General features: G+C 35.5%; 1 protein-coding gene across 2 annotated transcripts in view; it reads right to left on the bottom strand.

Moving 5' to 3' along the window:
• LOC113039639 (voltage-dependent R-type calcium channel subunit alpha-1E-like) overlaps nt 1–22,528 on the bottom strand; it is a 109,613-nt gene that overhangs the window by 60,884 nt on the left and 26,201 nt on the right. For both annotated transcript variants that reach the window (XM_026197614.1, XM_026197607.1), the window contains exons 2-8: nt 20,024–20,129; nt 18,491–18,630; nt 7,524–7,627; nt 7,220–7,378; nt 4,659–4,849; nt 3,789–3,892; nt 1,548–1,663 (exon numbers count right to left, since the gene is read on the bottom strand). In XM_026197614.1, coding sequence (XP_026053399.1) covers nt 1,548–1,663; nt 3,789–3,892; nt 4,659–4,849; nt 7,220–7,378; nt 7,524–7,627; nt 18,491–18,630; nt 20,024–20,129 — 920 coding nt within the window. The remainder of the gene's footprint in view (nt 1–1,547; nt 1,664–3,788; nt 3,893–4,658; nt 4,850–7,219; nt 7,379–7,523; nt 7,628–18,490; nt 18,631–20,023; nt 20,130–22,528) is intronic.

Genomic DNA, 22,528 nt, shown 5'->3' with positions numbered 1-22,528 from the left:
GAATGCATACAAGAAAAGTCTCCATCCAGACTTCATCACAAACTCCAAAAAACAACTATAAACATTTTGATTTACAGGTGCTGGTCATATAATTATAATATCATCAAAAAGTTGATTTCACTAATTCCATAAAAAAGTGAAACTTGTACAATGTTTATTTCTTTTAATTTTGATGATTATAACTGACAACTAAGGAAAATCCCAAATTCAGTATCTCAGAAAATTTGAATATTGTGAAAATGTTTAATATTGAAGACACCTGGTGCCACACTCTAATCAGCTAATTAACTCAAAACACCTGCAAAGGCCTTTAAATGGTCTCTCAGTCTAGTTCTGTAGGTTACACAATCATGGGGAAGACTGATGACCTGACAGTTGTCCAAATGACGACCATTGACACCTTGCACAAGGAGGGCAAGACACAAAAGGTCATTGCAAAAGAGGCTGGCTGTTCACAGAACTCTGTGTCCAAGAACATTAATAGAGAGGCGAAGGGAAGGAAAAGATGTGGTAGAAAAGTGTACAAGCAATAGGGAAAACCGCACCCTGGAGAGGATTGTGAAACAAAACCCATTCAAAAATGTGGGGGAGATTCACAAAGAGTGGACTGCAGCTGGAGTCAGTGCTTCAAGAACCACTACACACAGATGTATACAAGACATGGGTTTCAGCTTCGCATTCCTTGTGTCAATCCTATCTTGAACAACAGACAGCGTCAGAAGCGTCTCGCTTCAAAAAGGACTGGACAGCTGCTGAATGGTCCAAAGTTAAGTTCTCTGATGAAAGCAAATTTTGCATTTCCTTTAGAATTCAGGGTCCCAGATTCTGTAGGAAGAGAGGAGAGGCACACAATCCACGTTGCTTGAGGTCCAGTGTAAAGTTTCCACAGTCAGTGATGGTTTGTGGGGCCATGTCATCTGCTGGTGTTGGTCCACTGTGTTTTCTGAGGTCCAAGGTCAACACAGCCGTATACCAGGAAGTTTTAGAGCACTTCATGCTTTCTGCTACTTTATGGAGATGCAGATCTCATTTTCCAACAGGATTGGCACCTGCACACAGTGCCAAAGCTACCAGTAACTGGTTTAAGGACCATGGTATCCCTGTTCTTAAATGGCCAGCAAACTCGCCTGAACTTAATCCAACAGAAAATATGTGGGGTATTGTGAAGAGGAAGATGTGATATGCCAGACCCAAGAATGCAGAAGAGCTGAAGGCCACTATCAGAGCAACCTGGGCTCTCATAACACCTGAGCAGTGCCACAGACTGATCGACTGTCAGTTATAATTATCAAAATTAAAAGTAATAAACATTTGAAATATATCAGTCTGTGTGTAATGAATTAATATAATATACAAGTTTCACTTTTTGAATGGAATTAGTGAAATAAATCCACTTTTTGATGATATTCTAATTATATGACCAACACCTGTATGCTTAACAACAACCAACTTTACAGTTGCAAAGTACCAAAATATTGCAAACACAGACCAAATCCTCAAATCTACATTTTCAGCATTTAAAAAAGGATGGAAATTAATGTCAGTACCTGCTCGGTCTATCCAGGCCCGATAGCCGTTAAGTTCTCTCTCCACCTGTTGCTGGCGTCTGAGCTTCATGAAAGCACGTCTGTTCTCCACCCTCTCTCTCTCTTTAGCAAATTCCCTAGAGAAGGATTTAGGAAATGACACATACACAAATTAAGTGCTTTTTAGGTTTTGGCCTTTTACAACCTGTAAAGGTGTGATTAACCAAGAAACGCTGTGGAGGCAAGAGCAGCTACAGTAATCCATCCCTAGTGAAGCAATCATCTAGAGAGTGTGCTTTCAGCCCACCCACGACTGCACCCTCATTCAGAACAACTCAACACAAGAATAAGCTTTTACATCTCAAACCTTGAACATACAATTAAATATTAGTTGAAAAATCTGAACAGGCTTTGCTTTGCAATTACAATGAATGGGGACTGGAGCATTACGATTTACACAAAGATGCAAAAGCACATGCAAATATCTTAAAAGTATAATAAGGATTTCTGTTGGTTTTATAAATGTCAATTTAAAACTTTTTTACGACCAATTAAAGACGAAGAAGAAGAAGAAGAAGAAGAAGAAGAAAATAGCTTTAGTTTAAGCTAAGCCTGCTTTGAACGGATCTACTTTGCTTTTTAATTAATTGAAAAAAGTTTAAGTAAATAACAAGACAAACATAGTAAGGAAGATGTACATTTTTGCAGTGTTTGGAACATTCCATGCCATGAATTTCTGTTCTGATTTAAGACCTTTTAAAGGCTTAATTTGAGGAAGGGTCAATTAAGACTTTTTACAGTTTTTCTCAGTCGCTTTGGTACATTTCTCGAATCATCCTTGAGATTTGCCAAACAGTAAGTGCATTTCTCAAAACAACTCGTACAAACAGCAAAACACCATGGATTACCTGCAAAAGCCAGTCTCCTGCTCAAAATCCTTAGTTCATCTCTCAAAAATAACTATCTGTGTCAATGAACATATCACTGCCATCAGAATGACAAGTCCTTGTGCCTTAGTTTATGGATAAGACTCTGGAGGGATGTTCTGATGTAAACTATGGCAACATTTTGGATGACAGTTACTGTATTGAACAGTATGCCATATGCTTATGTATACCATATAATCATTTCAAAAGTGCAAATGCCCCCCCAAATAAAAAAAAAAACTTTACAATGCCATTGTGATATAGAAAAGGAAAAAGAAATATGGGCACAAAGATGAACATAATTCTTTTTTTTTTTTATTTGTAACTCTTGTTTTGTCTTCTGTCTATACAGTATAAGCTTTCCAACTGAAGATTCATGAGATGAACCTTTGAGCTATTTCAGAGAAATGGTTCGTCATTGGTTTATCATCTACATTCTCTTCAGTAAAGAGCCACTTGCACAACTGATGAAAAGTCTAATATTAATTTGTAAAAATAAAAATAATAAGTGTGCTTGGCACTTTATGACCACTACATCAACCATTTTGCATTTAATGACTTATACGATGAACTAAAGACATGATGTTTTGCACAGTTCTATTGCACAGAAAACTGTTAAATGCTGTACATTTTGAGCGACATGACATTAGCAAGTGATAATGTAGGAAACCGCAGATAACTGTGTGTAATCAATTGCATGAATGTACAAAAGCTATCGCAACATGTTCAAAAGAATGAGAAACTATTATGATGTGTATAAATGACTAGATGATGTGGAGGTTGTAATTTTGAGAATTACATTTCTGATTTGAGAAATGCACCATAGTGACTGAGAAAAACTGTAAGACTTACATAAATCCTGATAATAAAAATTACCTATATTTATACGACTTTTGCACTTTATAAGAAGATTCAGATGCTATAAGAAAGACTTTTGTCTTTATTCATAAAAAATCCTAATATAACTCTCCTTAATGCATTTTTGTTTGCTCGTAAAATAAAGAGTGTTGCTGATTAATCAAGAAAGAATCAGTTGATCCAGTATAAGAAATCGATATGAATGTTTCTTAACTGCTCAGACTGATCTGATTCATGAATTTACATCATTTTGATTGTTCAATAATACTTTATGATTCCAGATGTTATGTGATCTATTTTAATAACACTTCTATGTCACTTTTGATCCCTTGATACTCGGAAAACTCCAGTCCTTATTTTTTATTTATAAAAAAAAAAAAAAAAAAAAACATTTTAAAATGATTAATATTGCTCCTTTGGTTTTTCAAGCCAGAAATATTGAGAGCCAATTTTTGTTAAATATTTGTGAAATTCTTACCCAGAAAGAACACCCAAAACAAGGTTGAGCACAAAAAACGAGCCGATAATGATGAGAGGAATGAAATATATCCAATTCCATGTCGACCCCAAAGCATCATTAGTCTGTGGAGAAACAACAGTAATCAATGCATAAAGTAAAGCTTTTGTTGAAGATGATCAGTTAAAGGTAATTATAGTTCGGTGCTGTGTTAAACACAGTTTCTGGAAGGTATAGTATGTGTTTGTTCATTATGGTGTACAGTGTTGTATAGTTTGTGTTTTTTTAATCATAGTTATTATAGTTTGTTAATTATAGTGCCATCATTTACACACCCTCAAGCTGTTCCAAAGCTGTATGAATATCTTTCTTTTTTTAACTCAAAAGAAGATATTTTAAAGTATGTGGGTAACCAAACAGTTGACCATAGCCAATGATTTTCATATTATGGAGAGAGGGAAAAAAAAGTATACTATGTAAGTCAATGGGGCCTAGAAACATTTTGGTTACCCATATACTTCAAAATATCTTCTAATATCTTCTAAAATATATTCTAACAGAATAAAGAAACTCATACAGGGTTGGAGGTGAGTAAATCATGACAGAATTGAGATTGTTAGGTGAACTGTCCCTTTAAGCGAGTAAAATATTTTATTAATTAGTCAAAGAAGCAGCCTAGTCACTTTAAGCAAAGGTATGTGTTTCAAGACATCCTAAAAGTCATATTCATACAGAAATCACTGCAGGTTTAGTGAATGACTTCACATGTTAGGTCTGAATGGGCTAATATATTAACATAATACAAATGATGAGTATCAATGAGTAAATATAAATCTAGTCGGTCTACTATAAAACAGATTTTTTTGAAACGCTACTGCTGTAGGAACTCACATTGTACAGGACAGCCGTCCATCCCTCCATAGTGATGCACTGAAATACTGTCAGCACTGCAAACAGGATGTTGTCAAACTGAGTGATGCCATCATTGGGCCCAATCCAGCTGCCACTGCAGGTGTATTTCTCAGGACACTTCCTCACTCCACACGCAAAATCCACCTCAGAAGAGTCCACCGTCTCGTTTTCTGAAGAACAGCAATATTAAATGATGCATTCAGTGAGTACACTTATATAACAACTGAAAAGACCATCAAAAAACGTTGTGATTGCCATCATTTTGATAAACCACAGTGTAATGGTTTAGTGACCCAGACAGCAGCTAACGTTCTCAGAACATTCTGTCAAGATTTTTCAAAGTGTTTCATGTTCAGAGAACATTCAAAAGTAACATTCCATTAATGTTTGCAAAAGGATAAAATGGAATGTTCCCATAACATTCATATAATCAGGGAAAATAAATAAATAAAACATCTTAAAAATTAACATTTAGAGAACATTCAGAAATTCAGACTTAATTGGACATTTACTGGAAATTTTATTTATATTTTGTTCATTGTTTTTTTGTGAACCTTTTTAGTTATGTTAGTCTAATATTTTTTTGAATTTTACTACTTGTTTTTGTAATGTTTAGAGTACATTCAAAAGTAACATTTACATTTCATTTTGAACTTTCCCTCAAAATTCGTATAATCATTAAAAAAAAGAATTAAAAAAAAGGACATTCAAGGAACTTTCAGAAATAACATGTTCATTTCCTAATGGGAATATTAGCACATAAATAATATTTCTATGTTGTTCATGTAACTTTTTTAAAATGTTTGAGTTGGACGTTTACCTAATGTTTTTTTTTTCTTTTCTTTTTTCTTTTCTTTTTTTTTTTTTAAAGTCACTACTTGTTTCAGAATGTTCAGAGATTTAAAAAGATTTTAAAAGTAACATTGTCATAATGTTTGCAAGAGCATAAACTGGAATGTTCCCTAGGGAAAAAACAAACTAAACAAAAATCTGGGCCATGATTCCTGATATCGATTGATCTTAGCACTTAAGAACATTTTCTACGAGTGATTTTACGTGGGTTCATTATCGTTTCATTTGCTTTTCCCAAAAAATGTACGTAAAGCAATCGCACGTAGCTGTGCTTTAAATGTTACTTAGGAGTCGCTGTCCATTTGTCAAGTGCTGAAACAACACCTTATAGAGTGGCTCTTAATTGTAGTAGCTACGCGATCATTTATTGACGTTAACCTAATGATACGTTCCAGACAGACAACTTGGATAGAGAGAGAGAGAGAGAGAGAGAGAGAGAGGCGTTATTTCCGGGTCCAATACATGGCTGGTCTTCGTGCACTTCAGCAAGTCATTGACATATTTTTTTTCCCCCTTACTATTTGAAGCATTTCCTACGTTAAATTTTTTTTATTTGAAAATACATTTTAAATTATTTCATTTATAAATTAGTAAAAAAATAAATAAAAAAAAAGAAAAAAAAGAAAACAAATCGTAGAGTATAAAATAAAGCACAATCAAATCCTTATATTATAATCGCATTGCTCTTGAATCAAGTTAAAGGTGTAATCTGCTGATTGTCCTGCAGTTGACCGCATACATTTTTCTTCTTACGATGCACTGAGGGCTTAACGATTACTTCGGAGAACCCGTAGATCTAAGATGATTTTCAAGTGCTACTTAAGTTACGAAGATTTTGGGAAACAGACCGTAATATTAAGATCAGTCGTACGATCGTTTTTACAAACTTCTTAGGCTTACAAAGCTTTTGGGAAACTCAGCCCTGGGCAATGTCACGGCATTAAATTACTTTTAAAAATTAATTTGGGGAAATTACAGTACAATGCAATACAATGAATAACAACCGTCAGTGGTTTCCCAGTGCTTTCCGTGATTAACCTACAACAAAACAAAAGCAAGCATATGCCTTTTTGTTTTGCATTTCATAATGAAATTGGACAAGCTCAGTGCCGACTCATTTTCTCTGTAAATTATTTTTCATAATTGTGTATAGAGGATTGTGGGTGACCGTAGGACACAGAGGAGGATACACTTGATGAATGATCAAAATATGCTGAATGAAGAGCCCAAAAAGAAGGCTGCCTTCCAAGCATCCTTCAACCTTCGATGCAGCCGTAGTAGAACCCAGCCTTAGATTTCACCTCAGCCACAGTGGAAACGATGTGCATGGTGCACGCTGCCAATCTTTCTCCATTGATGGCCATTCAAAAATATCTCTGTATTCTGATGAAATAGGATTACTTATAAAATTTGATGTTGTAACTAATACACTGGTTCTTTTTGGGAGTGTACAATAAAAGAGTGAAGAGCTGTGGTGCCTCCAGCCAATCACATTCTTCATAATCAGAATTTCCAGTGGCGTTTGAGTCAGAAAGTCCCATGGCATTTAGGCTCAGGTGATTGGCAGCAGGACTCAAAAATGACAGATTTCAAATTGCATACCACATGCATACAACTACAGTACATTGCTTTAGAAATGTCCAGATTCATGTTTCATTTCAGTTAGAGGCTAAAAGGTTTCTCCATACCCAGTATATCTGGAGAGGGCAGGCAAGTGTGATGTAATTTCCCACTGTAGAACTCCAGACCGATGATAGCGAACATCAGGATGGCAAAGAACAGCAGAAGACCGATCTGCAGCAGCGGCACCATCGCCTTAATAATGGACTTCAGAACTATCTGTAAACCTGGTGGAATTCATCTGGATTAGTGCAAAGTACTTCTTGCCAAAAAGCTGTTTAACACCCAAAATTGTGTTTCATATGTGACGAGATGACATTGATTTTGATCCATGTTGTTTTGGATGAATAATGTATGGAATGAGTTACTTACTAGGAATACCGGAGACTAGTTTGAGGGGTCTGAGCACACGCACAGCTCTCAGGGTCCTCAGGTCCACCGGGATATTCATATGAGAGCCAGCAGTGGCCAGAATCCTGCAGGAAAAAAAACACAAACACACAGAGGAAACCAGAAATAAGGCTTTGTCCACACAACTGTTGAAGAGAAAGTTCACCCAAAAATGGAAATTCTGTCATCATTTTCTCACCTTCATGTTTTTCTGAACCTGTAAGAGTTTCTTTCTTCCACCGAGCACAAGAGAAGATATTTTGAAGAATGTTGGTAATGTTGTTTATTCTATAAAATGGAAGCCAGCCGTTTAGTTACCGACATTCTTCAAAATATCTTTTGTGTTAAAAATTTTCATATTCAGGGAAACTATCCATTTCATTGTGGCACAGATCTGATTTTATTATTTTCTTTTTTAACACCACACAGATCGTTTTCCTTATGACACAAACATGTTTTATTTTATATGTAACATGCCATTTTTTCAAAACGGCATGCTTTAGCATAAAAATATAAAATTATTCCTGAATATATCATAGGTAAACATGTTTTGCTGTTTCTGTATATCATAAGGTGCAATTCAACAAAAATGTGATATAAAAACACTTAAAGGGGGTATGTATTATGCTATTTAATACATACTGAGTTTTTTACACTGTTAAAGAGTTGGATTCCCATGCTAAACATGGACAAAGTTTCAAAAATTAATTTGTACGTTTGAAGGAGTTTTTTTGTTCCAAAAATACTTCTTCCGGTTTGTCACAAGTTTCGGAAAGTTTTTTTCGAGTATGGCTCTGTGTGACGTTAGATGGAGCGGAATTTCCTTATATGGGTCCTGAGGCACTTCTGCCGGAAGAGCGCGCTCCCGTATAGCAGAGCACTGAGAACACAACAGACTTCACTGATCAGAGCGAGAGCGGCGCCAAATGTCACAAAAGAAGTGTGTTTTTGGTTGCCAGAGCAAGACAACCCTGCACAGATTACCAAAGAAAAAACAGCATTAAGGGACCAGTGGATGGAATTTATTTTTACAGAGCAACAACGGAGTTGTGCAAGTGTTTTAGTTTGTTCCCTGCATTTCGAAGATGCTTGTTTTACAAACAAGGCCCAGTTTGACAACGGATTTGCGTATCGTTTATTTCTTAAGGATGATGCAATCCCAACGAAAAAGGGTCACGATCGTGTGTTGGAACCGCATGCGGTGAGTAAAACTGCTTCAAATATCTCTGTGTTGTTAACTTAGCTATCGGCGCGTGAGCACATCAAGTAAACAACATGCGATGATGTCATCAAACTGCACTTTCCACATGTACAGCTTAAAAAAAAAAGAAAAAAAAAAAGACGACATAAAGTGGAACTTAGTCATTTTCCAAAACCGCTAAGCAAATATATACAGTTTTAGTACATACCACATAGAGACGCATTTGCTGATGCTGCTCTTGTTAAATTTCAGCCTCTGGATCTGTGTCACAGCTTCCAAACGCTCTCAACGCAAAAGCTTACTCGCGCTCGTGATTCTTTAGCTCCGCCCACATGTCACGCCTCCAGCCTGTCGTGTTTTTTCGGGAAAAATCGGTACAGACTATCTTTCTCTTATGAATATAATAAAACTAAAGACTTTTTGGAGTTATGAAGGATATGTAGCCTATGGTTTGTTAGGAGGACAATATTTGGCTGAGATACAACTATTTGAAAATCTTGAATCTGAGGGTTCATAAAAATAATTAAAAAATGAGAAAATTGCCTTTAAAGTTGTCCAAATGAAGTTCTTAGTAATGCATATTGCTCATTTTGTAAATATATTTTTGATATATTTATGGGAGGAAATTAGCAAAATATCTTCATGGGACATGAATATCCTAATATATATATATATATATATATATATATATATATATATATATATATATATATATATATATATATATATATATTTTTTTTTTTTTTTTTTTTTTTTACAATTTTGATACATACAATGTATTTTTGGCTATTGCTACAAATATACCCCAGTGACATATGACTGGTTTTGTGCTCCGGGGTCACATATTATATTTGTAGATTATATTATTTATTTATATTACTTCTATATCGAAAGTGATCAAAGATCATTCTTTTTAGAATCGCTGTAACAGAATGAGCCTATCAGTGATTTGATGTCTGTATTTTCACCAAAACTCCCATTACAATCAATGACACACTTTCCACTGCTGAACGTCTCTCTGATTTACATCATGTTTTCACTGTGAGACTCGTGATGAAAGTATGCGTGAAATTGCAGTTCATTGAAAGCATTGGTGAGACCGCATTGTGTGCTCAGTAGACATGACTGTGTTACAGCTCCGCAACCTTTAATGCGACGGGAGTAGGTCTAAATATAATACTACAATCAACACTTTTCACCATTAGTTCATCTTGGCGGCTGGTAATAGTAAAAATGCAAGAGTTCCAGCTGTAATGCTTATTGCATATGCAAAGATGTTAGCCAATCACAGCAGTGGGTGTTTACACTGAAGTCTCACAGCAGACACGCCCTTTCCAGCAGCACTCAAATCAGAGAAAATTTTTTTTTTTTTATATCTAAATCAGGACTGTTTGTGATAAAAATAAATAAATAAAAGGTTGTTAGTTCACCTCAGGAAAGGTACAATAATAATATTAAAAATGAAAGTGTGCAGAAGTTTTTGTCTTTTTTTCCCTATTGTGAGGTATATCCACGAGAAGCATCTTGAATGAGAAATGGCAAGGACTTGATTTGGTCCATCTGGAATTGATTGGACCACTGAATCATTGTCATTGCTGAATCTCATTTGAGCTTATTGTCACACTTCATCAGAAAAGAGAAGAGATTATGAGAGCACATGCATTTGAAAAAAATTATGATGCACACAGATAAATAATTTATAATAAACACTGCATTATTACATAATAAATAAATAAAAATTGAAATCAGTTGATGCAATGATAATATATCAGGGGCATGCAGGTCAGATAATGCATGTGCTGCATTTAAAAGGTCATGTGAACAACCTCACAAAAGAAATGGGACGTGGGCACTTTGGCATGTGCTGTTAGCATTAGTGAGAGCTGTTACAGTGTGCGCTCTTCCCAAAGACAAAGATACAGTGACAAATACATTAGACAGCAGTATCTGTTAGCAACATTGCTAATGTTCAGGAGGAACCTAAAGTCATGAACTCAGGGATCAATTTGAATAAGAGAATATTAATTACAGTATGGAAGAGGAAAAAGGAAAAAGCGAGTGTCAGAAAGACAGTGAGCCGTGGAGCGAGTGAGTGGGTGAGTGGATGAAAGCATTGCTCGGGGGTGTAAATGGTGCGAAAATTCAAGGTTGTGAATCTTTCTGTAGCTTCCAGAGCTGAAGCACGTCCGTACTATTGTACATCATGATTTGCATTAACAAATCCTTCATATCGGATACAAGAACAGAGAGGTGCCTGCTTCATTATGCCTTTATATAAACATACACTTTTCTTACGGGAGCTTTTTTCTGTCTGTGATTCAAAGACACTTATGTAATGCTTGCTGATCAGTCAATGGACAAAGTACTAAATGATCTGCATTTAAAGCATAAGAAAGTCTGTTTAATAAAAATCTTCATCTAATAGAACGTGTTTTTCTCGTAGGCTTAACAATGTTTTATGTATTTACTGTAGAGTCTTGAACACAAAGGATTTTTTTTTCAAACTGAACTGATTTTGTTTCGTGTAAGTCATAATAATCAATTACGTTTGTACCTTTGTGTCATTTCACACATTTCTATCAATCGGTGTAACATGACCAAACACTATTAATTATTTCACAATTTGATTTCTTTGTACCTGTCAGTGAAAAAGCTGAAATGCAAACATGAAATGAACATGGGCTCACCCACACATGAACACCTACACACAGCACTGAACTGAGCTCTGAGAGCCAGTCAACGGGGAGGGGGATGGAGGAAGATGGAGGAATAACATTATCAACACTTAGTGGTGAATCATCGGCATATCTGCAGCAAATGCTTCATGTTTCACACACTATGGAAGAAAGGCTTCATGCCGAGGCTATGCTGCATTCTGAACATCTGAGCACACTGTACACTCATGCAGCTTTAAAGTAGAGCCCTGTTGTCCATGCAGTCAAAGTCCTGATAAACTGTAAAATATTCACACTTGACACACAGATTTCTATGGGAAATCTGAATGACTACTTCTGTGAATCATTTAAGCTGAATTCATAGCATGTATAGGTGCTTCTCAATGAATTAGAATGTCGTGAAAAAGTTCATTTCAGTAATTCATCTGAAATTGTGCAACTCTTGTATTAAATTCAATGCACACAGACTGAAGTAGTTTAAGTATTTGGTTCTTTTAATTGTGATGATTCTGGCTCACATTTAAAAAAAAACAAAAAAAAAAAACACCAATTCGCTATCTCAACAAATTAGAATACTTCATAAGACCAATAAAAAATTTAGTGAATCATTGGCCTTCTGAAAAGTATGTTCATTTACTGCACATGTACTCAATTCTTGGTAGGGGCTCCTTCTGCTTTAATTACTGCCTCAGTTCGGTGTGGCATGGAGGAGATCAGTTTGTGGCACTGCTGAGGTGGTCTGGAAGCACAGGTTTCTTTGACAGTGGCCTTCAGCTCATCTTCATTGTTTGGTCTCTTGTTTCTCATCTTTTTCTTGACAATAGCCCATAGATTCTCTATGTGGTTCAAATCTGGTGAGTTTGCTGGACAGTCAAACACACCAACAACATGGCATTTAACCAACTTTTGGTGCTTCTGGCAGTGTGGGCAGGTGCCAAATCCTACTGGAAAATTAAATCAGCATCTTCAAAATGCTGGTTAGCAGAAAGATGCATGAAGTGCTCCAAAACATCTTGGTAAACTGGTGCAGTGACTTTTTAAAACAAAAACACAATGGACCAACACCAGAAGATGACATTGCACCCCAAATCATCACAGACTGTGGAAACTTAACACCGGACTTCAAGCAACTTGGGCTATGGGCTTCTCCACCCGTCCTCCAGACTCTAGGACCTTGGCTTCCAAATGAAATACAAAACTTGCTCTCATCTGAAAAGAGGGCTTTGGGCCACTGGGCAACAGTCCAGTTCTTCTTCTCCTTAGCCCAGGTAAGACACCTCGGGAGAGGATTAACAAGAAGAATATGACAACTGTATCCAAATTCCTTGGTTCTCTTGATTGTTTGTGCATCTTTTTTTTTCTCCACACTTTTTCCTTCCACTCAACTTTCTGTTAACATGCTTGGATACAGCACTCTGTGAACAGCCAGCTTCTTTGGCAATGAATGTTTGTGGCTTACCCTTCTTGTGAAGAGTGTCAATGATTGTCTTCTGGTCAGATCAGCAGTCTTTCCCATGATTGTGTAGACTAGTGAACCAAACTCAGAGACCGTTTTGAAGGCTCAGGAAACCTTTGCAGGTGTTTTGAGTTCTAATTTGTTGAGATAGTGAACCAATGTTTTTTTTTTTTTTTTTTTGTTAAATAGGAGCCAAATCATGGCAATTACAAGAACCAAAGACTTAAAATTACATTACTCATTTAGCTGAAGCTTTTATCCAAAGCGACTTACAATTGCTATATATGTCAGAGGTCGCACTCCTCTGGAGCAACTAGGGGTTAAGTGTCTTGCTTAGGGACACATTGGTGTCTCACAGCGCATTCGAACCCGGGTCTCTCACACCAAAGGCATGTGTCTTATACACTACTCCATCAACAATACATTGAATTACTGAAACAAAATGATTTTTTCACGACATTCTAATTCATTGAAAAGCACCTGTAATCGTTTGCTGCTCTACGCAACTTTTGCCTCTCTATCTGTGGCTGAATCATAAAACTGCATGTTGCTTACAGAAAACTCATTTTAAATCGAATTTAGGTGTCATGCACTTGCATATTTGTAAATTGTTATAGAGAAAATTAATCATCATACACTAAAGAGCTAGCAGACTTTCAAGTCATTCTGAATACAACAAACTCGTGCAGAAACATGTATTTTGTTGCTAGGAGACGCACGATGAAAGAAAACAATGAGTTCTAAAATCAGTTCAAATGATCAATTATGCTTGATATCAGATTCGACATGACAGAAGTTTACTGTAGCAACAAGCTGCAATCACTCCTAAGCACTTACACGACAAATTTATACAAAATATATACATATATATGTAAGTTGTGTCTCAAATGAGACACTATAAACTATTAACTTTTTAATGCACTATGTACTCATAAACATTAATATAGTAACATAAGATTTAACAGAAAACGCTTATGTACACAAAAGAAAAGAATACACAAGAAAATAAAATAAGAAATAAACCTCATTTTTCAATGAAAATTCATCTAATGTGGGCTCTCTGAGATTTCTGGGAATGGAAATGTCCTTTTTTTTTTGTAAATTATATGATGACTGGTTCTTTTTCTCCACAGAAAGCAGGGCATTTAACATAATTGTACTCTAAGATTACATACAACTCCCCATGAAGTATATTACAGTTAGACAATAATACCTTCACCACATATTTGTATGTCATTTACGAATAGTAGAGTATTATATATATATATATATATATATATATATATATATATATATATATATATATATATATATATATATATAAACGCTTTAAATAAACATGTGCTATAGTTAAACTATAGTTACTGTTCATATATTGTCCGAATATTTTCTTTATAGGATCACGCCGTCAGTGGTTTTGGGATGTTTTTTGCCGCTTGTATTCTGATGAGCCTGTTGAAAAGACCTGAGTATGCTGATGTTCCTATCAGGCTTTTTACCTAGCTTAACCAGCACTGCTTTCTTGGTCAACTAGAATAGCTGGTCTTCAGCAGGGACAGCTAATCCAATGATTTTTTACATTTGTAAAGACATTTCAGACTGCATCTCTGTACTCTGCATGTTGACAGTCTCAAACATTACTTGAAGGAAACATAAGGCGAGAGAGCTGTGTGTGAGCTGTCACTTCAACGTTGTCATACTCATATTTGTTTTATGATGTCAAATGCAAAGTTTCTCCTTATGGTCCCAGAGGACCTGTGAAGGAAAAAATATCAAATTGGCTCTGTCCCAGCAGATTCGCTTGCAGCTAATCACTAATTTTAGAAGAAATGAAAGCCACAAGCAATGGCCTACTGGCCTTGTTTCAGTTCCCAGATGAGTGGAATGACACATGTAGTTTTCTTTTAAGTCTGACTTACTTTTGCTGTTTTTAAAGAGGTCAGGTGTGTTGGAGCCAAAAGTGTGTCAGATACTGTATGTAGCAGGGATAAACGTTTTCAATTTTAGCAGCCATTCTAAGACAGATTTTTAGAAGAAAAACTGGCATTTACAGACAAAATGGATAACAACGTTGTGTACTAACATAATTATTATTACTTTTTAATAAGACATTGTTAAAGTGGACCATTCAAAGCAAAACAAGTACATGAGATCAGATATAACAACAACATTCATGAAACACAAGCACTTTACGATTAATTTAAGAGTACATTTATGAACAGTTTACAGAGGAATATGTTCTGCTCATGTTTTATGAATGACGCCCAATGGATGCACTTAAAAATGTCTATGCAACCTTTTAGAAATTATACCTTTCATTGATGTGATGTGTGTTAAAATCAATGTCAGATCGTTTCCCACCTTTTAACAACATCTATTAAAATGTGAAAAAAGGCATAATTTGTCATAATTTAATCTATTGAATGGATAAAAGCTAGGGTGCAAAATCATTTCTTGCTGTAGACACCCACATTACATTGACAACAGGGGGTCAGGGTTTGGCTGGCTAGCACAGGCTGTTATGTGTGCAGAGAAGCATCTTTCTCCATTCACAGCCATTCAAAAGTAGACAAAATACCAAACATTTCATTATATTTTAATGGATGCTTCACCGTTTTTTTGGTGAGCTCTTAGCGTGAAATAGGCTTATGTTTCACATTTCAAAAAGTGTTTTCTTTGCAAGGTGTTGATGCAACTATAATGTGATCAGTCACATGGTCTTTACGGCTCGAAAATTGTTTCTGGAAACAACTGCCAGTGAAATAAAACAAAATGAGCAACTGCCATTCTTGCTTTCTCCAGCCTTTACAGACCTCATTGACTCATGCCATAAATTTGAGGCTGCATTTACAAAAAAATAAAACAAAATAAATTATATATATATATATATATATATATATATATATATATATATAGCAGTGCACTAAGTAGTAGAAAAGGTTCTGGCTGATAGGGGATGGGTTTCTATCAGTCATTCAGTCAGGGATATTGTAGAGCCAGGTATCATGTTGCCATATTCAAATAAAGTTTTTAAATGTAGCTGTCACTAATTAAGCAAGTATATGTTAAGTTAATTGTTAGCCTCTTCCATATCTGCAACTCAAAAACAATTTTAACTTCTTACCGAACTTGTACATGAAAAGTACATGAAACTATTGTTAAAAAGGTTTACGTTCTGTGGCTGATTGCAGGTGTTCTGTCGATTTGTCCATATAGGTCATTTGTGCAAGCACCTTATTACGACCTATATTTACGTTTTAAAGTTAAGCGGCCTCTAGCGGGCGTAAAAATAATGACAGTATCGCGTTGCGTCTGTTGTCATGAAATGACGTATAACGTCATTACCAGTCAAAACTCACATTTAATTAAATGCAATGTGTGGACTTTTGACACCAATCTTACAGTAATTCGTACATATTTTACTAGGTGACTTATTCGTTCGAATGACCACACCTAACCCCACCCCTAAACCTAACCCTCACAGAAATCTTGCTAAATTATGATTTATTGAGCATAAACAGTACAATTTACGTGCACATCCATTCCCTGGGATCGAACCCATGATAGCATGATTACATATCAAGGTATAACGCAATAATCTACCAACTGAGCTACACGAAACGCAAACCAGAGTGCAAATAAAAGAGTACAAAACATTAATAGGAAAACGACCTGCCGATAAGGGCGCAATTGTAGTATATGCCCTGATGGGTCATATTTCAGGGATTTGGACAAACGACCTATAAGGCGTATTGGTTGGAGGACAGGTTGCCTATTAAAACAGTGGGTAGTACAATTCGACAACAAAAAATGTTGCAGATGAATTTTGGTTTATTAACATCTACACCTACCACAACCCTAAACCTACCCCTACAGTAATGCAAATACAGTAATTATGTGTCATATTCACTGTTGAAGCTAGAAGGGATAGAGCTACAGGAAACCAACAATAAAAAGTTTTCTTTCACTTATTAGATTGTGTTTATTAAAGTCTACACCTATCCTAAGCCTAAACCTACCCTTACAGTAATGCAGATGCGTTAAATATTGTTGTTTAGTATGAGACAAAGGATGCAATATTGATGTGTGTGTGTGCAGTAAACCCTGGCAGGAAAATCTGAGCTTAGGATAAAATGTCAGGACACCGGAAACAGCCATTGGATGGATTGTGATTTGGTCCTATTGATTTAGGAGTATTCTTGACTAGCCCTAAGTCTTCACATATTTAGAGGCTGACTTTAGCACTGAAAAACTTCAAGAAACACTCTTAAAGCAAAAAGGTAGGAATCCTAAAATTAGGACTGACACATCTATTGTTTTCTCCTAAACTGGCAAGTTAGAAGCTACTTGTAATAGCCTGAAGATGTTTTGTGAATCCTAGCTGGCCATTAAATTAAATTTTTAAAACAAGTTCATTAAGCTATCCCTGTGAGCGCTATGTTAAAGGGGTTGCATTGTCCATTATTATAAGACAGAAGAAAATGTATAGTTCACACAGTGTTGTTTGTTTTCTAAAGAGAGTCATTTTTTGTCTCACTTGCGATCTGTTTCCATCACTTAGCAGATGTACTGTAATGTGAAGTTGATTTCACATTCTCATCAGACAAACACTTTTCTAAACTACTGAGTTTTAGGCATCCCTGCATCTACTGATCTCCTGGTTTTTCACTGCAGATTTTACCTTTCATCTGAGAACTTGGAAGGAAATCTGAAACTGAGGTAAATGGGGATGAAAACAGTTCCTTGACGAGGAAACCCTGCCTCTGCTGTTTACAGCCTACTCAAACACACCGTCCTGTAGCCAAGATATACATCTCATCTGTAGAGCAGATCATCTGCATTCTAGTCCCTTTCCTCATTAACTTCCTCAGATGCATGTCATTGCTTAGGTTGCATAAATGCCCACTACTGACAAAACCCGTGAAAATGGTTTAAATGGAAAGCCTTAAGCCACTGATTACTTGGAACCCATTTTGCAGCTTATTTATTATATTCTGTTTTTTTTTTCTATATTAATGCATCATTCTATAGACCAGTGTGGAAGTCTTTTTCACCAACTAGATAAAAAAAAAAGGATAATTGCAACATTTTATCTCACAATTCTGACTTTTTTTTCTCAGAATGATGAAATATAAACTCACAATTCTAACTTCTGTTCTAATAGTTGTTTGTTTGTATCCCACAACACTGAATATTTTTCAGTCAGAATTGCGACAATTTCAATTTAAAAATAAAATAAATGTTTCAAATGTGGAAACAAGCTTCCATATCTATGGGAATGCTTGGGTTTTTTAAGGAAAACGTAACACACACACACACCTAATACCGCATACAGATCTGCATTTTGGGATACAGAACTGCCAGGAAAGGTAAATATGAATAGACTTACTCTCTCAATCAGAAGTGAATGATTTAAGGTCAGCAGAATCAAATCCAATGGAGAAGTGCTAAGGAAATTTATGATTGTGCAAGCAGAAATCGAGGAGCAGATACAAAATACGGCCATGCCTACCATAGCCATGTTTTGAAGTGAAGCACATGCCTGTAATCTCAAACTATTCTTAGCATTGAAGTATCCAAAATGAGTGTGGAGTGAGAAAATATAAATGTCACTTACCCACTTAGCACAACAATGAAGTCCATTACATTCCAGCCGTTTCTGAGATAGGAACCCTTATGAAAAACAAAACCAAGCGCAACCAGCTTGATACCAGCTTCAAAACAGAAGATCCCAATGAAATAAGGCTCAGTCTTCTCCTAATCGACCCAATGATAAAGAACAAGATCAAATGATTAAACAAACAGTTGATAGAGAATATAATAATGAATTTAGAAATGCTCATTCTAGTTTTGATTTTATAATTACTTCAAATTTACAGAGCCCGGAATGTCACCTGAAGAAGAAAAAAAGACCCACAAATCTGTGCCAAAATTTTGCAGTTTTTACAATCCCTATGACAGTTTTTTTCAATAACTTTAACAAGTTTCCTAATTCCTAAATGTAGAAGTTTGGGCAGATTAGATCAAGTTTATTTATTTACTTTTTATTCTACTGTGGCTTTTTCTGTTCTGTAAATTTTAGTATTTTCAAATAATGACATAAATTACAAATAAATGACAACTATATTGCATTTTTTTCTAGTATTTTTGTTTTCGCTCCTTTTATAATGTCCTGTTGCAAATAAAGTCTTTACTGCAGCAATTCTGTGACTTTTTTTTTTTTTTTTTTTTTACATAAACTGTACATTTTATAAAGCTACTCTGAGATGGTCATTCATTTTTTTGTACTGAATTTCTGCAGCAAAAAAATAAAATAAAATACATATTTACAATACAATACAATACATTTAACAAGTTTCCTAAACTCTTAATGCACCAACTCACCTAAAACACACAATTGGCAAAATGGTTAATTTCATGCTCAAAATCACACATTGTAAATCAAAAAGTTATTTAAAACACTAACACATGTTTTCTTCCAATAGGAACATTTAGTCAATCATAACACAATGATAAAAAAACACTATCATCAGCTAAAATTACATAAACTGCATTATTGTATGTGTCAGGTCTCCCATAGAAAACTATTATAAAGAAAACGCTTTAAGTGGCTCAATGCAGTGATACTTAAACTCATTATACGCCTCGCTGCTGATGCATTCATATTCTGGCCATGTCTGCTTTCCTTTACATAGTACATCTTTTTAATAAACTGTATTCTGAATTTGTTTGTGTGTGTGTGTGTGTTTTATAACACTGTATTTGTCCCCAGCCACATTCAGTGTTTCTGGCCTCATGGCTTGCCTGTACATAGTTTGTAGCATCAGTAAGATGCATACTGAGTTTGATCTTATTATCTTCATGCATTAAAGTGGGAATTGCTGATTATTTGTGAGTAGGGTTTATAAATTGAGGAGGCAAATTGCAAAACCGTCGTCACAGATTTGTGGGCCTTTTCTTCTTTCTCTTGCAGGTGATTTCCCAGTGATGTTGGTTGCCACTAGCTTCTGAGCAACAGTATGCATTTTATTTTATACTCTGGGAATCCAATAATTTAGATCATATGTAGCATTCGTAATAGCAAGAGATTTAAAAAAGGTTCAGTTATGTTTATGTAAAATGTGAATTTAATAATGTTTTTAATGCTTACCAGCATTTTGGACATAGGTGTCTTGTCCTCACCAGGAAGATGCTGTTCCAGGGATAAAACGATGCAGTTGGCTATGATGGTGGCCAGGATCATATACTCAAATGGAGTAATGGCACAGGGGTCAAGGCAAATATTACATCATGTGACAAAATGAGAAAAAATAAAAATAAAAGTTTGCATCTAAACAACAAATAATCTCCTCTTCAAGACTGACATACTGTACAATTCACACATTGCAAAATATTGTCCACCGGCCAAAATGAACGCCCCTGTCCTCTGTAGAAACATACACTGTATATACATAAATGTTAATATATCAGTGTATGAACTTTTAAATGCATAGTACCTATGACTTGCATGACTAGGGATCCAGCTGGCGATCAGGTTTAACTTATGTAAATGAGTCAGTGTTGCATTAATGGAGAGTCTGTAGGTGCGTTCCATTCGACAGGGTCCCTACGCAGTGTCCACTGCTCCCTACTCCCTGAGCACGGTATATTCAGTTGAAGTGGACTTCACTGACAATAACAGGACAAGTGCTGCTGGTGGTGTAATGGTGTGGGGGATATTCTCTTGACACTTTGGGCCCCTTAGTACCAATTGAGCATCGTTTAAACGCCACAGCTGACCTGAGCATTGTTGCTGACCATGTCCATCCCTTTATGACTACAGTGTACCCGTCTTCTGATGGCTACTTCCAACAGGATAATGCACTATGTCACAAAGCTCAAATCATCTCAGTCTGTTTTCTTGAACATGACAATGAGTTCACTTTACTTAAACGGCCTCCACAGTCACCAGATCTCAATCCAACAGAGCAGCTTTGGGATGTGCTGGAACGGGAGATTCGCTTCATGGATGTGCAGCCGACAAATCTGCAGCAACTGAGTGATGTTATCATGTCAATATGGACCAAAATCTCTGAGGAATGTTTCCAACAGCTTGTTGAATCTATGCTATAAAATACTAAGGCAGTTTAGAAGGCAAAAAGGTATTTTAACCCGGTATTAGCATGGTGTACCTAAGTGACCTGTGTGTGTGTGTGTGTGTGTGTGTGTGTGTGTGTGTGTGTGTGTGTGTGTGTGTATATATATATATATATATATATATATATATATATATATATATATATATATATATATATATATATAATGTATACATATGCCCAGTACTTTATATAGAACATGATTTATTTTTTATTTATTTCAATTCTCATGTGATATGTCCATATTCATTTTCTCTAGCACTTTACAGTAAGAAAAAAAAAATAAAGTAAGAAAAAAATATGATAATTTTTACTAAATGATTTTGCATGATTCCTCTGTAAAAAAAAATATTCAGAGTGGAGGAGGTATTTTTGTAATCTTATATGAACCCAGAAATGTGCTTCTCACATGGTCAGTGACATGTTCTACATTTATTTAAATATCCTATTTTATAATAGGAAAATTTATGCACTATGATTTTTTAATCTCCCCAAATGATGGATGAAAGGTTAAAAATATGCAGGTTAGCAAGCTTTTATTTAATAAATGCAAAATAAAAGTTTAAGAGCTTTTTGTTTTCTTCTTTCTCCCACTTGCTGTAATTAAGTGGTGACCTAATATGATTCTTCTAAACAGTTTGTACCCAAGTCTTTTTTTTAAAATGCATTCACATTACAATGAAGTGCAAAAAAAAAAAAAAAAAAAAAAAAAAAGGTAACTCTGCCATTAATTTTTATGTGTGGTGGAAAACAACAACAAAATTCTGGATTCTAATAAAATCACCAACTAGCCAACATAACAAGATCTGATGATTTTTTTCTTTTTTTTTTTTTACCACTTAACCATCACTTTTACTGTTGATCACATTTCGTCATTTGAACAAAAGCTTTAAAATTTAGCATTACAGTAAGTCATCTTCACCGGCTGTGCAACAGACATGAATGATACCTCAACTCATGCAACTTGTAGAGGAAAGCTGTAATAATACTTTTCTACAAAACCATTTTCACCATTCTTGTCAAATAAGATGGTTGCAAGTCAGGTAAAATACTTGGAAGCTATTATACAGCCACTAAAATGTCTTTATAAAATAACAAGCATAGTAATGTCAGTTCAGTCAGTGCACTAACCTAGAATTTTCAGCTTTTTATTTTTGGCATCTCTCTAGCAGCGAGGATTGCCATAGCAACCTGCTTTCTACAGTTAACCTCCTCCAGGGAGGGTTGACTGCGCGTTTTGCTCACCTGAGAAACATCCAAACATTATCTCAAGAGCTGCTTGTAATGTGCTTTCAGGCTCAAGTATGAAAATCATGTGCATTCCTCATAGGCATGTGCAATGACTTGAAATCGGTAGCTGTTGATTGGATCGGTAGAGGTGAATTCATTAAAGTTGAAGGAATGTCAAAAAAAATGTCATATATACTCTATTCAGTTTGTTGTGTAATACATTGTAGTAGCCAGTTGTTCAACAAGTATTGAAAAGAACAAGTAACAAAAGCCACAGAGTAAACATGGGC

The sequence above is a fragment of the Carassius auratus genome, chromosome 2 (assembly GCF_003368295.1).
Source record: "Carassius auratus strain Wakin chromosome 2, ASM336829v1, whole genome shotgun sequence".
Classification (NCBI taxonomy): Eukaryota; Metazoa; Chordata; class Actinopteri; order Cypriniformes; family Cyprinidae; genus Carassius; species Carassius auratus.
The sequence above is the reverse complement of the archived record's forward strand: the minus strand, read 5'-3'. Positions and strand labels throughout refer to the sequence as shown.